At 61.1% G+C, this 13,839-nt stretch overlaps 2 protein-coding genes across 41 annotated transcripts in view; one reads left to right on the top strand and one right to left on the bottom strand.

The window, feature by feature from the left end:
• The window catches only part of ARHGEF10L (Rho guanine nucleotide exchange factor 10 like), a 155,125-nt gene that overhangs the window by 101,161 nt on the left and 40,125 nt on the right, over positions 1 to 13,839 (top strand). For all 40 annotated transcript variants that reach the window (XM_081580933.1, XM_081580934.1, XM_081580930.1 and 37 more), the window contains 4 exons: positions 2,368 to 2,483; positions 2,930 to 3,057; positions 4,367 to 4,467; positions 12,120 to 12,241. In XM_081580933.1, the coding sequence (XP_081437059.1) occupies positions 2,368 to 2,483; positions 2,930 to 3,057; positions 4,367 to 4,467; positions 12,120 to 12,241 (467 nt within the window). The remainder of the gene's footprint in view (positions 1 to 2,367; positions 2,484 to 2,929; positions 3,058 to 4,366; positions 4,468 to 12,119; positions 12,242 to 13,839) is intronic.
• LOC145542336 (uncharacterized) lies at positions 6,270 to 13,152 on the bottom strand. Its single transcript, XM_081580948.1, has 3 exons — positions 12,519 to 13,152; positions 9,833 to 9,965; positions 6,270 to 7,610 (listed from the first exon to the last, which is right to left on the bottom strand). The coding sequence occupies exon 3, from the start codon at positions 7,484 to 7,486 to the stop codon at positions 6,557 to 6,559; it is 930 nt and encodes a 309-aa protein (XP_081437074.1). The 5' UTR covers positions 7,487 to 7,610; positions 9,833 to 9,965; positions 12,519 to 13,152; the 3' UTR covers positions 6,270 to 6,556.

The raw sequence follows: 13,839 nt of genomic DNA, 5'->3' as shown, positions 1-13,839 counted from the left end.
ACTGTGGCCCTCCGCCTGGGTGTGTGGTGGGTGTTAACACACGTGTGCCGAGTGAACACCTGAGGCAACTGCGGAGCAGCAGGAGGCCCGTGCCTCTCGGCCTCCCCACCAGCCCTGTCTCGCCCTAACCCTGGGGGTGCCTCTGAGGCAGGGGCTCGCCGCACACTCTCGCCCTCGGGGGGCTGTATCAGTTTCAGCCGCTGGGTCCGCCTCCCCAGGCCTGGGAGGCAGGCAGTGGGGGCTGTTCTGCGTTCCTGGCTGTGTGTTCACAGAAGTCCCCGGGAGGGGCTTCCGGCCCGCCTGCCCCCCCAGAGGCACCTCCAGCCCAGGTTCTGCTCCACTTTCCCGGGACCACTCAGACTTCTGCTCTGGGACCCCTCCTTCAGCCATTGGTTTATCTGTGACCGCATTTCTCAAAGTAGAGGGCTAGGGTGCCAGATCCCCTTCAAAGAGGAGAGAAGAAATCTTAGTTGAGCCCCAGTTGGCCTTGGATGAGTTTTTATTATATTGTTATTTAAATAAGTGCAGATCTAAGACTAGGTATAATATTAATAAACTTCCTATGCTTATATCCCTTGAGCAACCATAACATCTAAACAGAATCACAAGCGGAATAGAAATGAAGCTACCAAACAATAAAATTCAAGTTAGCAGCATTAATGGAACATGATGGATGATGTCTTTTGCTGGAGTGAAGTCACTCTCAGTATGCAAGTGATTCTCTTACAGGGCAGGTTCCTTTGACCTCTCTGCGCCTGTACCATGAGGTACCTCGGGCTGGTCCCCATTTCCCTCTAGCTCACCCCGCTGGGGTCACTGCAGAGCCCCTCTCTGCCCTCATTTGGTATGAGCCTGTCTCTTACCGCCCACGCCCACCTTGGTCCATGTTCGTTGCCTGGTGGCCAGCACGTGGCTGCAAAGTCAGGAAGCCCTCACACTGGGCAGCGGGGTGTGGATTTCTCCTTTCCTTCCTTTCTTTTTTTTTTTTGGTCGCACCATGAGGAACATGGGATCTTAGTTCCCCGACCAGGGATTGAAGCCATGCCCCCTGCAGTGGAAGCACAGATTCTTAACCCCCAGACTGCCAGGGAAGCTCAGGATATGGCTTTACAGTCATATCCAGGTGACTGAGGACGTGCACCTGTTTGTTAGATGATCATCTGGATGAAAATCCAGATTAAGTGCCGCCACCCTTCCCTAGGACTCCATGAGACCTCAGCTTAAGTAGCCACGGTGTGGAGAATGCAGCCCTGGAGAATGCAGCCCGGATTTCCTAGCCTCGCATTCAGAGGCCGCCCCGGCCGACCCTGCTGGGCCCTCCTGCTGTTTCTCGCTGCCCTCCCGCAGGCCCTCCCCACTGCAGTTGTATCATTCTCAGAGACCTGGGTGCTGTCACCCCCATCCCATCTCTGTCCCATCGCCCGGATACCTTCCTCTCTAGCACCTCCCACCATCTTCTTAATTGACTCCTCCCCCACCCCACCGGGCTTCCCAGGTGGCGCTAGTGGTAAAGAACCCGCCTGCCAATGCAGGAGACTCAAGAGACACAGGTTCCATCCTTGGGTCGGGAAGATTCACCTGGAGGAGGAAATGGCAGCCCACTCCAGTATTCTTGCCTGGAGAGTCCCATGGACAGAGGGGCCTGGCGGGCTACAGTCCACAGGGTCACAGAGTCGGATGCGACTGAAGTGACCCAGCACGCGTGGGACTCCGACCGGGTCACCTGCTGCACGAAGACCGAGGCCCTGTGTCTCATGTGCAGCTTTCGCTCCAACACGTCCAGTAGGCCCTGCCGCAGAGCAGGCCTTTAGAGCACCTTTGGGCTGCTGACCGTTCACAGGCTCCCTCGGCACGGCTGCTTCCCTCTGAGGCGCTGCTCACCGTCCTCCTGGCACAGCTGGCTCTCAGTCTTCTGGTCTCCTGTGACCCTCTGCATAGACCGAGCGTGGCCAGACCCTAGGTGCTAGGCTTTCCCCGATTGGATTGTCCCCGCCAGTAGATGAGAGGCTGGTGACGTTCCTCCCGCATCTCTAGTGCCCCATCCCCAGGGCGGCAGCTCCTCCTCTGTTTTAAGAGGTGTTTCTTTTATGTGTGGCTTTGTTGCCCCCTGCGGGCTTTCTCTCCTTGCCTGAGCCGGGCTCCTCTCTGGCTGCGGAGCGCGGGCTCTCGAGCGTCGGCTCTGTAGCCGTGGCACACGGGCTCGGTTGTCCCGCGGCTCATGGGATCCTCCCGGGTCTCCTGCACTGGCCGGCGGACTCTCGGCCGCTGAGCCCCCAGGGAGGCCTGGCAGCCCTTCGCCGCTGCAGTGAGCATCTGCTGGGGTTTCTGTTGGTGCCTTCTCCACCCACGGGGTCTCTCTCTGCCCAGATAAGGTGTACCTCGGGCCCCCGCGCCTCTTCCAGGAGCTTCAGGACCTGCAGAAGGACCTGGCCGTGGTGGAGCAGATCACCCTCCTCATCAGCACGCTGCACGGCACCTACCAGGTACCCAGCACCGGCCTGGGCAGGGCGCACGGGCCAGCTCCCCTCTTCTGGGTGCCCGGTGTACCCTGGCCTCAGGGCCCCCAGCAGCAGTGCCAGGTGGCGCCCCTGTGGCTCCTGGGAGTCCCGTGTGTGGTCTGAGGTTCGGGCGGAAGCTTTGGTTCCGGTTGAGCAGGGCCCAGCTGTGGGCGTCTTTTTGTTGTGTTCTGTACAGAGTCTGGTTTGTCCCGCAGTGCCTTCCCAAGCCTCATCTCAGGCTAGGAGGGTGTGTCCCTTTCAAAGGAGGGGTGCTGGGGAGGCTCGGAACCAAGGCCTGACGCCCGGGGAGTGGCCGACCGCCCGGACCCCCGCTCTGCTCCCCCCGTGGGCCCCGACTGCCGTGGAGTCGTCGAGGGTGGCTCTCGGGGACAGCGGGCTGTGTGCTGACGCCCTTGGCTCCCGCGCCCTAGAACCTCAACATGACGGTGGCTCAGGACTGGTGCCTGGCCCTGCAGCGGCTCATGCGGGTGAAGGAGGAGGAGATCCATTCAGCCAACAAGTGCCGCCTGCGGCTCCTGCTTCCTGGGAAGCCCGACAAGTGAGAGGAGGGGCCCTGGAGGGGCATCGGATCTGTCCTGCTCGTGGCTGGGAGGGGCTGGGCGTGGGCGCGGCGGGGGTGGGCATGGGTATGCACGTGCTGTGGGCTGGGCCCAGGGTAGCGTTTGGCACAGAGCAGGTGCTCGTGGTCGAATGGATGAATGAATGAATGAAGAAAGGACCCGTTCACACCCGGGGGGAGCCCATCCTCTGTTAGGCTGTGCGGACACTGCCAGAGGTTGGTCGGCCATGCCATCCCCTGGGACCAGGTGCCCCCAGCCTCCCCCACATGCCCGCCCAGGAGCTGGTGCTCTGTAGACCCACACCTGTTCCACAGGCGTTTGTGGACTTGATGCAGAGATGGAGAGCGAGCCGTGTGGTCCCCACTCTGCAGATGGGGAGGGCGAGGCTCAGACGTAGGAGGCAGGGCCAGGTTCTCAGGGTCCTCACTCTGAGGCCTAGGCCGGGCGGTGAGCGGTCAGAGCCCAGTTTGTGACCAGCTGGGTCTGTTGCACAGAGTCAGACATGACTGAATGCACGCACGCGTGTGCGCGGGGGCAGGTGGGGAGTCTTATAGGCACCGTGGCTGCAGGGCAGGGGGATTGGTGCCCCGGGGTGGGGTCCTGAACCTGCGCGTGGTCCTCCCGCTGGCTCCTGGTGCCCTGCTGAGCCGCCCTGTCCCCGCTCCATGCCTCCTCCTCCCCGGGCCCACCCGCCTCTCCGGGCTGGGGTGGACCGCAGGGGTGAGACAAGCTCAGAAACAGTGAAGGGGCCCTGCCGCTCCGAGGTGAGGTGACAGGGACAGCAGAGACCTCTGCCCCCCAAGCCTGCACACACCTCCGTTCAGTCCTGCCTTCATCCATTCGTGTATTGTTCAGCGGACATTTGCTGAGCAGCTGTCCTGTGTCAAGGGCCAGGAACAGGCCCGAGCCAGAGGCTCTGGGCCAGGCGTGTGCGGGCGGCTGGTGAGGCCTGCGGAAGGCTGACCACGTCGGGCCCGGGGGGGCCTCTTGAGTTGCAGCCTGCAGAGGCCCAGACCCCGGTGGCCTTGCTGGGCCCCTGGGCTGGGCTGCGAGGCCGTGGCCTTGTCGCTCTAGGGACCTACCTGTCCCTGCGGCTGTGGTGGGTGGAGGAACTCTTTCCCCAAGGGACTGAGGCTTTGCCAGGCCACCAGCCTCTCTGGCCGTGCTTCGATGCTCTGCACAGACCGCGCTCCATCTCCAGGGCTGGTGGGGACGGTAGAGGGGCTGGGGGCCTCCCCGGGGAGCCGGGCCCCATTCCAGTACTCATGCCCTGCTCTCTCACTGAAGGTCCGGCCGCCCCATCAGCTTCATGGTGGTCTTCATCACTCCCAACCCCCTGAGCAAGATCTCTTGGGTCAACAGGTTGCACTTGGCCAAGATCGGACTCCGTGAGTAAAGCCCTAGGGTCAGGGGTGGACAGGGGGAGGTTTGGGGTGTGTATATGTGTGGGTATGATGGGTGCGTTCAGTCTCGGGGGCCAGGGAGGCTTCTGAGTGAAGGGAGGTGATGTAGGGGAGAAACAGCTGGGGCCAGAGGCCATGCTTAGTGACCTTGGACATGTCACTTCCCCACTTGGAGCCTCAGTTTCCCCATCTGTAGAACGGTGGGAGTTGATGGAAAGTTAGTTGGTGGTTGCCTGGGGTCTGGAAGAGGAGAGACTGGCGAGTCACCCCTAAGGGGTTTTTTTGGTGAGAATAATGAAAATGTTCTCAAACTAGAGAGTGGTGATGGTTGCCCAACTGAGCGACTATACCAGAAACCAGTGAAGTGCACTCTTTATTTAAGGGGTGGATTCTATGGTAGCTGAATTATATCTCAATAAAACTGTTGTGAAAAGAATGATGCAGGTTAGACTAAACTGCTTCTCAACCAGAGGCCTCTTTATAATTCTTTTCTCCTGTGCTGTGCGGTGCTCAGTCATGTCCGACTCTGTGACCCCACTCACTGTGGTCCTCCAGGCCCCTCCGTCCCTGGGATTCTCCAGGCCAGAACACTGGAGTGGGGACCCCACTCACTGTGGTCCTCCAGGCCCCTCCGTCCCTGGGATTCTCCAGGCCAGAACACTGGAGTGGGGACCCCACTCACTGTGGTCCTCCAGGCCCCTCCGTCCCTGGGATTCTCCAGGCCAGAACACTGGAGTGGGGACCCCACTCACTGTGGTCCTCCAGGCCCCTCCGTCCCTGGGATTCTCCAGGCCAGAACACTGGAGTGGGGACCCCACTCACTGTGGTCCTCCAGGCCCCTCCGTCCCTGGGATTCTCCAGGCCAGAATACTAGAGTGGGTTGCCATGCCCTCCTCCAGGGGATCTTCCAGACCCAGGGATCGAACTGAGGTCTTCCGCATTGCGGGCAGATTCTTTACTGTCTGAGCCACTAGGGTCTTTTCTCCTATGCATCGCCTATGAAATAATGGACATTTCTATTTATAAAATGTTTCCTATGCGGCAAGCATTTTCCTAAGCATTTTACACATATCTCTTTCATTTCACATTCATAGTAACACCAAGAGGTAAGTCTACTGTGAACCCCTTTGTACGGTTGAGATTCTGAGGCCCAGAGGTGCAGTGACTTGCCGGAGCTCACGCAGCAGAAAGGGGTTCAGCACCTGGGCAGTTGGCCCTAGAGCCCACTCTTAGTTCCTGTTCAGTCTGCTTCCTCAAGTTGGTGAGCTTCTGTCTGCCAAAGCACGTTCATTAAGCTATAGCACTTTATTTGTGCTTTTTTTGAATTGACAAAAGGCCTGGTTTGTTGCCGATCGGAACCTTATTGTCTGTGACATGTTAGAATTTCCTTTTGCTGATTCCAGTCAATAGCAGTGATTTTGGAGGTTTTGTTGTATTTTATTTTGTTTTTGTTTCTGGTGTGATCTTTTTCGAGATAAGTATTCAATATATATCTCCAATCGATTTTAAAACGTTTCTGGAAAGGAGCCAGGACCTTTGTCAATGGCTTTCATCAATTAAAAAAAGTATTGAGTCTCTGCAGTTATTTGAGGACATGAGGTGGTTGGATGGCATCACTGATTCAACAAACATGGGTTTGAGCAAGCTCCCAGAGCTGGTGATGGGCAGGGAGGCCTGGCGTGCTGCCGTCCATGGGGTCGCAAAGAGTGGGACACGACTGAGCAAATGAACAACAACGCAGGAATTTTAGGCACGCGCAGGGGGCAAGAACAACGGAGAAGCAGAGGTTCACTGTTCTCAAGGAAGTTACAGTTTTCAGGAGGCAGGCAGAGGTTTCCATGAGGAGCAAATGGACAGGGAGGGGCTGGAGCGGCGAGGCGCGTGGAGCCGCCGCGTGACTGCACGGAGCCTGGGCCTGGACTGGTCAGGTTGGGCTCTGCAGAGGTGACGTCCGGAGCTGGGCGGGGTCTCGGTCCAGTGAGCCAGGCTGTACAGCAAGTGCAAAGGGCCTGAGGTGGCCAGAGCTGGTGCATAGCGGGGTGTGAGGGGAGGCCGATGGAAGTGGGGAGCGGGTTTACTGGAAAGCCAGGGTGAGGTGTACGGAGTTCGTCTGGAAGCGTGGGGGCTTGGTTGCCATGCTGAGAGCCGAGGGCGGTGTGACGTGATTAACGTTTAAGTGGATCGTCTGGCTGCTGTGGGGAGGAGGCGTTGGGTGTTGGGGGGCGTTGGAGGGGGCATGAGGGGATGTGGAGGGGGCATTGGGTGTTGGGGGGGCGTGAGGGGGTGTGGAGGGGGTGTTGGGTGTTGGGGGGCGTTGGAGGGGGCGTGAGGGGGTGTGGAGGGGGTGTTGGGTGTTGGGGGGCGTTGGAGGGGGCGTGAGGGGGTGTGGAGGGGGCATTGGGTGTTGGCGTGAGGGGGTATGAGGGGGTGTGGAGGGGGCGTTGGGTGTTGGCGTGGAGGGGTGCGGAGGGGGCATGTGGGGCGTGGAGGGGGCGTTGGGTGTTGGGGGGGCGTGGGGGACGTGGAGGGGGCGTTGGGGGCGCTGAGGGGCGGAGGGGGCATTGGGTGTTGGGGGCGTGGAGGGGGTGTGAGGAGGTGTGAGGGGGTGTGGAGAGGGCGTTGGGGGCACAGAGGGGATGTGGTGGAGGCATTGAGGGACTGGGAGGGGCGTTGGGTGGAGGGGGTGTTGGGGGCGCTGAGGGGTGGAGAGGGCATTGGGGGGCGCGGGAGGTTGGGGAGGGAACAGGGAGGAGGCCTGGGCTTGGAGGAGCTGGGTCGGGGCCTCCGGGGTCTGGTGCTGATCCGCAGGGGCCTCCGCGGGTTGTTCTTGGGACCAGGAGGCCTGCGGACGGTGGAGGAGGGGTTTTAAGCCGAGGGCGGCGGGGTTTCTGGCAGAGGTGGCCTGCCTGCTGGGCGTCGGCCGTGAGCTCCGCTCTCCCCGCCTGCCCGCGGGGGAGGTGTCCAGGGCCTGAGCCCGGTGTGTGGACCTGCGCCCGTCTCCCATCTGAAGCTCAGATGCTTTGCCGAGGGGGCCTCGGTACTGGCGGGAGAGGACCTCACTGATGTGAGTGGCTCCCTTCTCCGCAGCCCGTGAAGACGCTCGGCTTCCTTATCTCCACCCGGTTTCACTGCAGCAAAAGTTTTAATGGAAAGAGAGTCATTTGAAATCTTATTTGAATGCCTGGGTTCCCCTGGGGCTTGAATAATTTGGTTCTTTTATTTTGCCAGTTTGTTTATCTGCGGTGCCTGGTGTGGGGGGTGGGGTGGGAACAATATGAGCCTGTTAGAAATAGAATATGTTAAAAACATTTATTCACCAAGGATGTCATTCCTTTAATCCTTTCCCCTGTATCTCCTCTCTCCCTGAGTCCAGTGTGCCGAGATCATAATCCTCCCCAGACTGAGCGCAGAGGGCTGGGCAGGGGCCGCTGCGAACTGGGATCGGGGGTCAGTTCTACCCTTTGGAAAGGCAGGGGTCCTGGGGATCTGGGGACCCCATTTACATCCCAGTGTGGCCACCGCTGTGCCCTGCGGCCTGAGGAAGGCAGGCTGTCTCCCCTAACCCGGCCTAGCGTCCCCTGGGCCTCTTGCTGTGCGTTGCGGGGTCTGAGCACCATGTGAAGCGGAGCCAGACTGTGGGGGTCCAGTTCCCAGCTCTGCAGCCTGCCAGCTCCGTGATCTCGGACAGACGACGTCACCCCTGCGTGCCTGGGATTCTCCATCAGAGAATGGGGATGTTCCAAGGGTACCATGTGAGCGTAGGGGAGATGGTGCCTGGAAGGGGCAGCTGCCAGGAAAGGGGTGTCTGCATCTCCCGGGTGAGTGCGGAGGGGGCCAGGACGCCCTCCCCCTCTCTGCCAGTTAGTCTCCGTTCACTAAGGCACTAAAGGCGCGGGACAAGGTTTGTAGGAGGCCCCAGGGGTGGGGGCGGGGAAAGGACAGATTGGGGCTTCTGGCTCTCCCTTCCTGTCCCCCAGCCCCTGCGGCTCTAAACGCTGCATCCGTGGCCCAGGGACCCCTGCGGCCTCTCCCGGTCCGGCCTTCCTTGTTCCCACCCCTGGAGGACCTGGGCCGGGCAGACCCCAGGCCAATCCCACGATCAGAGAAAGAGGTCCTTGCTGGGCCCGGCCTGAGGGCTCTCCCCGCTGCCTCTGACTTGATTAGCTTTCCAGACTTCGGTCGTAACCGGTGCTCCGCTTCACAACGGGTCCAATCACAGAGCCCTGTGCGTGGCCCTGGCCGTGGGCTGAGTGCCTTCTGGCCCTCGTCTCTCATCTCCATTAACCCTCAGCTGTCAGAGGGCGGCGCCAGGACCTGCCCAAGCGCTCAGCTGGAAACAGCGGGTCTGCTCTGCAGGAGGGCCAAGGGTACTGGCCCTGAAGCCCCTCTCGGGTTCACCCCAGCCGGGTGACCACGGCCCCTGCCTGGCCTCCCTGGACCCCAGAGTCTCTCTGCAGGGGCAAGGTGTCCGGACAAGACATGCGCAGGGATGCCCGTGGCTGTGGTCTGCAGTGTCTGTGTGGGGTGGGCAGGGGTGACAGGGGCCTTGGGTTTAGGGCGTAGAGCAGGGCAGGCCGGGCTGTCTGCTGGGGCCGCCTTGAGGGTGAGAGTGCAGGGCTGGGGCTGACGGTGGGGAGTGGGAGGCAGGCGGGGCTGGAGACGCTGGGCAGGGCCGGCCGGGGTGGGGGGCTTGGCCCGGGGGCAGGGGGTGGTCCGACCTCAAGCGTAGTAGCTGGCATCCTCTTCACCACGAGGACAGTGATTGTAATGGGTTCTATTTCTGTTTTTAAAAATAATGGTTTAAAAAATTATTTCTTTGGCCGCGTCGGGTCTTGATTGAGCGGGCAGGCTTCTCTCTAGTTGTGGCGCATGGAGGTTGGTGGTTGCGGCAGGTGGGCCTCGCTGCCCTGCGGGATGTGGGATCCCAGTTCTCTGACCAAGGTTCGGATCTCTGTCCCCTGCATTGCGAGGTAGATTCTTCCCCACTGGGCCCCCAGGGAAGTCCCTGGGTTCTGTTTCTGGAGTGTCTGGTGAGCACTGGATATTAGTGAATAATCTTCCCACTGCTCACAACAGCTCTTAACAGTTGGAATTATTTCCCCCATTTTCCAGACGAGGCCACAGGCTCAGAGAGGTGACGTGTGCGGCTCTGAGCCACGCAGCGCTCTGCTGGCAGAGTCAGCCTCCTGCGGCCCGCAGGCAGTCCCGAGGGCTCGGGGGTGTGGACAGGGACGGGGACCCCGGAATTGGGTGGGTGCTGGCGGGCACAGCTGATGTTAAATAAGCCTCCACTTAATGGCAGCTGGAAATTGTGGCTTTGCCTTCAGCGCCAGTTCTTAATGTCACTTACCCCAAGCGGGAGGCGGCCTTCTGATCTGGCCTCAGCCGCCCCGGTTTGTGATGGGAACGATGGCCGTGGCAGATGGGGAACAACAGCCCACTTTTCTGTTAACGTTCCCAGTCGCAGGCAGGGAAGGCACCATCTGGAAGGAGAAGGTCGGATCATTAAGGGAAGAGACAGGATAAGTTGCCAGGACTCGATGGGCTGTGAGTGCGTGGAGGGGAGGCCGGAGCTCGGGGCGACGCGGTGATGGGGGAGCGGACGCGTCCGCTCACGGAGCTCCGGGCGAGCAGGTGGGCTCGGACCGCTCCCCCAGGCCCCTGCCGCGGAGGCGAGGGTCTGCATGAGTGTAAGCGCCTTGGGTCTGCGTGGCTGTCAGCTCCGTGAAAGCAGGGCCAGACTCTGCAGCCTCGCCCGTCTTACTCACCCCCCGGGGCTTTGTCTAAGCGGGAGGCCGCGTCCCCAGGGCGGGTGGGCTGTCTGGCAGGGTGCCTCCGGGGGCTAGTTTCTCGGCTCCTGAGCCCTGTCTTTGGCTCTGAGCTCGCCTGCTGGCTGTGGGAGGGTGCGTGGGACAGAGCCCTGGAAACTGTAGCGTGCGGTGCACACGGCCGTCCTGTTACCGAGGGGCGCGTCCTGGGCTCAGGGTGCCCTTTCCTTGGTGGCCTCCCCTCCCCAGCGGCGGGAACCAGGGCGGGGTCGCCCAGGCTTGCTCAGGGAAGGAGCTCTTTGCCCAGAGGCTCCGCTGCTCGAGGGGTTGGGGCAGGCGCCGGAGCCTCTGCTGGAGCTGGAGCTGGTTGTTCGCGAATCCGCGCATTTGTGAACATCCTCACCTTCGCAAAGAGCCTCGGCCCCTGCCCCCTCGTCCCAGCACACAGACACCACCTTTCTCTGGTGGAAATGACAGTTTTAAAGCCCCTTTACTGCGTGTGATTGACATAGAGAGAACCATGCATATTTCATGCCTGCAGCTGGGTGAGTTCAGAGGTAAGTGTACCTCATGAACTCCATCGCCACTGTCTGCGCCCTACACAAGTGCGTCCTCTGCACCCTCCCCTCCTGCCCTCTCCTTATTGGTTATTTGTGGGTGTGTGATAGGAACACTTAGCATACGACTGTCCTCTAAGCAAATGTTAGGGCACAGTGCACGCCCGGGTGCTTCATCGTGTCCAACTCTGTGCAGCCCCATGGACTGTAGCCCGCCAGGCTCCTCTGTCCATGGGACTCTCCAGGAGAGAGCACCGCAGTGGGTTACCATGCCCTCCTCCAGGGGATCTTCCCCACCCAGGAATTGAACTCAGATCCCAGGAGATCCTGCATTGACAGGCGAGTTCTTTACCGCTAGCACCAGCTGGGAAGCCCAAAGCACATAATACAGAACTGTTAACCATAGGCTGTGCAGACAATCTCTGAGATTTATTCATCTTGTGAAAACAAAGCTGCATGGCCTTCCCAGTTGGCTATATTTCTCCAGTGCTTGCTCTGTGCCGAGCGGGGCTGGGGGAGGTGACTGCTCTTGGAGGCCATCATCCTGATTGGACTAACCCAGAAAATGGGGCTCAGGGAAGAAGCTCCGCTCAGGCCACACAGGGGACGCGACCCCGCTGCGCATGCAGCGTTGTATGAAGGATGGGGTGGAGCAGAGGAGGTGTGGTGGGAGGCTGGTGGACACATGAGGACGTGAAACACACGTGTGTGTGCATTCACGCATATATACATGTGTACTTGTGCGCCCGTGCAGACACGCGCACACACAGGAAAAAAGACGCAAACCTATTAATAGACGAGCCAGACCTTGTGGGCAGGGCCATCGTGCACACCCTCAGGGCTGGGACAGAGAGCGATGGAGGTGGGGGAGTGGGCGATGGTCAGCTGAGGCCTTTCCGAGAAGGCGGGGCTCAGCCTCAGCGAGGAGCGAGGCGCGGAGCCGGCCCTGGAGAGGGCGGAGGGCAGAGGGCCGCCCTCCTGCGGGCTCATCCCGTTTCAGCCGCCGAGGACCGGGTAGCACAGTGGAGCCTGCTGCCCCAGGGTGAGGCCGACAGGGAAGGAGGGTCCTCGCAGCTCTTCCGGAACAGTCTGGATTTTATTGCAGGTGGACCAGGACCCGACTGAAGGGGGAACCGCGGGGCCTGGGAGGGGCTCAGCCGGATGGCGCTGGCTGCCGTGGGGAGGGCTGGCTGAGGGGGCAGCAGTGAGCGTCCAGCCGGCGGGGTCAGCACGTGGGCGGGCTCCGGGGCCCCCCGCGGAGCACTCGGTCCCCAGTTTCTAACAGGCCCTCCCACCCCCTCCTCTCGCGCAGGGGAGGAGAACCAGCCGGGCTGGCTGTGTCCGGATGAAGACAGGCAGGGCAGAGCCCCGTTCTGGTGCCCGCTCCTGGCCTGCTGCGTCCCCGCCTTCTCCTCCAGGGGCCACGGCCTGCAGGTGAGTGCACACAGGGGCGGCCAGAGCGCCCGGGGGGCCCAGGGCAGGGAGGCCTGCCACCCGCCCCAGCTTCTCCACGTCGGGTCCACGGGGTGGCTCTTGGGGTTGGCATTCCCACCAGAGAAGGGGACAGACGGCCTCTGTGGGTCAGGGACCCGACAGTTCTGTCGTTCTGAGCTAACAGACACCAGCGATCTGTCAGCTGGTGGCATGACGCCCGCTCAGCAGACAGACTGGAACTCAGCCGAGAGGCTGTGCCACGGTTGGGAGGTTTCACCTCTTACGACGTTGTGAGTGTGCAGCTCCGGGGCCCGCCTCGTGGGAGCCGCAGCCGTGTCTGCTGGGGGAGGCCGGCTGCCCACCTCTCAGCGGAGGCAAGCTCAGCACTCTGGTGGGTGTGTGCTGGGTCCTTCCTTCAGGGGCATGGAGATCAGGCCTGACAGAGAGAGCGTCTCCCCTCTTGGCGCTGAGGGAGGCCGGTACCCTCACTGGGCCTTCGGACTTGTCAGGGAGCTGCCTGGGGGAGGAAGGGGCCCCCGCCGGAGCCCCCCACGCTGGCTGTGAGTCCCGGCTCCGCACGGCCCAGCTGTGTGGGACGCCAGGATCGCTGCTCGCTCTTGGTGTTGCAGCCACGTCCTCAGCGCGTGACCTGGGGTGGTCACACTGCCCCCTTGGTGGGGTTATGGTGAAAGTTAAACGATCTGATTCTTGTCGGATGCTTTTGTCTGCTGCGTACCATGCCCTCGGAGTTCAAGGACTGGAGGCGTATGTATGTCTGAGGACGTTTTGGTCCCCAGGAGGGAAAGTCACTGGTGTGGTGGTTTGGGGGGCTTTCCGATGGCCTGATTGCTGAGGTGGTAGGAGATTCTTCTTGGACTTGGGCTCCATCTGAGCTGTAGGCCTGTCCCTGGAGGGTGACAGAGGGGCAAGGGGAAGGCTCAGGGCAAACCCATTTCCCCCTTTAGGCTGAGGTTCCATGAGCGGCCTGCCAGGGGAGAGGGGCTCGGGCAGTGAGTGGGTTGCTGCCCACTCCAGGCAGCTTTAATATACAAGTGTCTTGGGGACTGAGGGCTGCAGCCCAGAGCTGCAGAGGCAGGCTTGCTTGGGCCTCAGTGCACCAGGCAAGTGGCCTCAGTCCTGGCTGTCACCCTCCATCAGCCAGGATTACCGTGGGTGGGTCCCTGTGCCCTAACTCTGGGCCTCAGTTGCTCGTCTGGGACAGCCCCTCCCCCACAGTGTTGTTCAGCTGATGGAGTTACTGCCCGGGAAGTGCTAACGTGTCCCACCAGAAGCCCTCCTGACCAGTGACCGCTGCTGGGTGCCCAGCCCCTGCCAAGGGCGTTACGTCCACCATCTCTAGTCAGGTTGCTGCTGAGATGCCAGGGTCCCCATGACCACGAGGACCTGGTCTGTGGAGTCACCTAGCTGGTAGCACTTCCCAGGTGGCACTAGTGGTAGAGAACCCTCCTGCCAGTGCAGGAAACTTCAGAGACATGGGTCGGATCCCTGGGTCGGGAAGATGCCCTGGAGGAGGGCATGGCAACCCACTCCAGTCCTCTTGCCTGGAGAATCCCCATGGACAGAGGAGCCTGGCGGGC

Source organism: Giraffa tippelskirchi, chromosome 3 (genome assembly GCF_054371585.1).
Source record: "Giraffa tippelskirchi isolate mGirTip1 chromosome 3, T2T-mGirTip1v1.2.pri, whole genome shotgun sequence".
NCBI lineage: Eukaryota > Metazoa > Chordata > Mammalia > Artiodactyla > Giraffidae > Giraffa > Giraffa tippelskirchi.
Note: the sequence above shows the minus strand (reverse complement) of the source record. Positions and strands in the feature narration are given on the sequence as shown.

Excerpts from the sequence above, each read along its gene's own strand:
- LOC145542336 (XM_081580948.1), bottom strand. The coding sequence starts at position 7,486 with ATGGGAGACGGGCGCAGGTCCACACACCGGGCTCAGGCCCTGGACACC.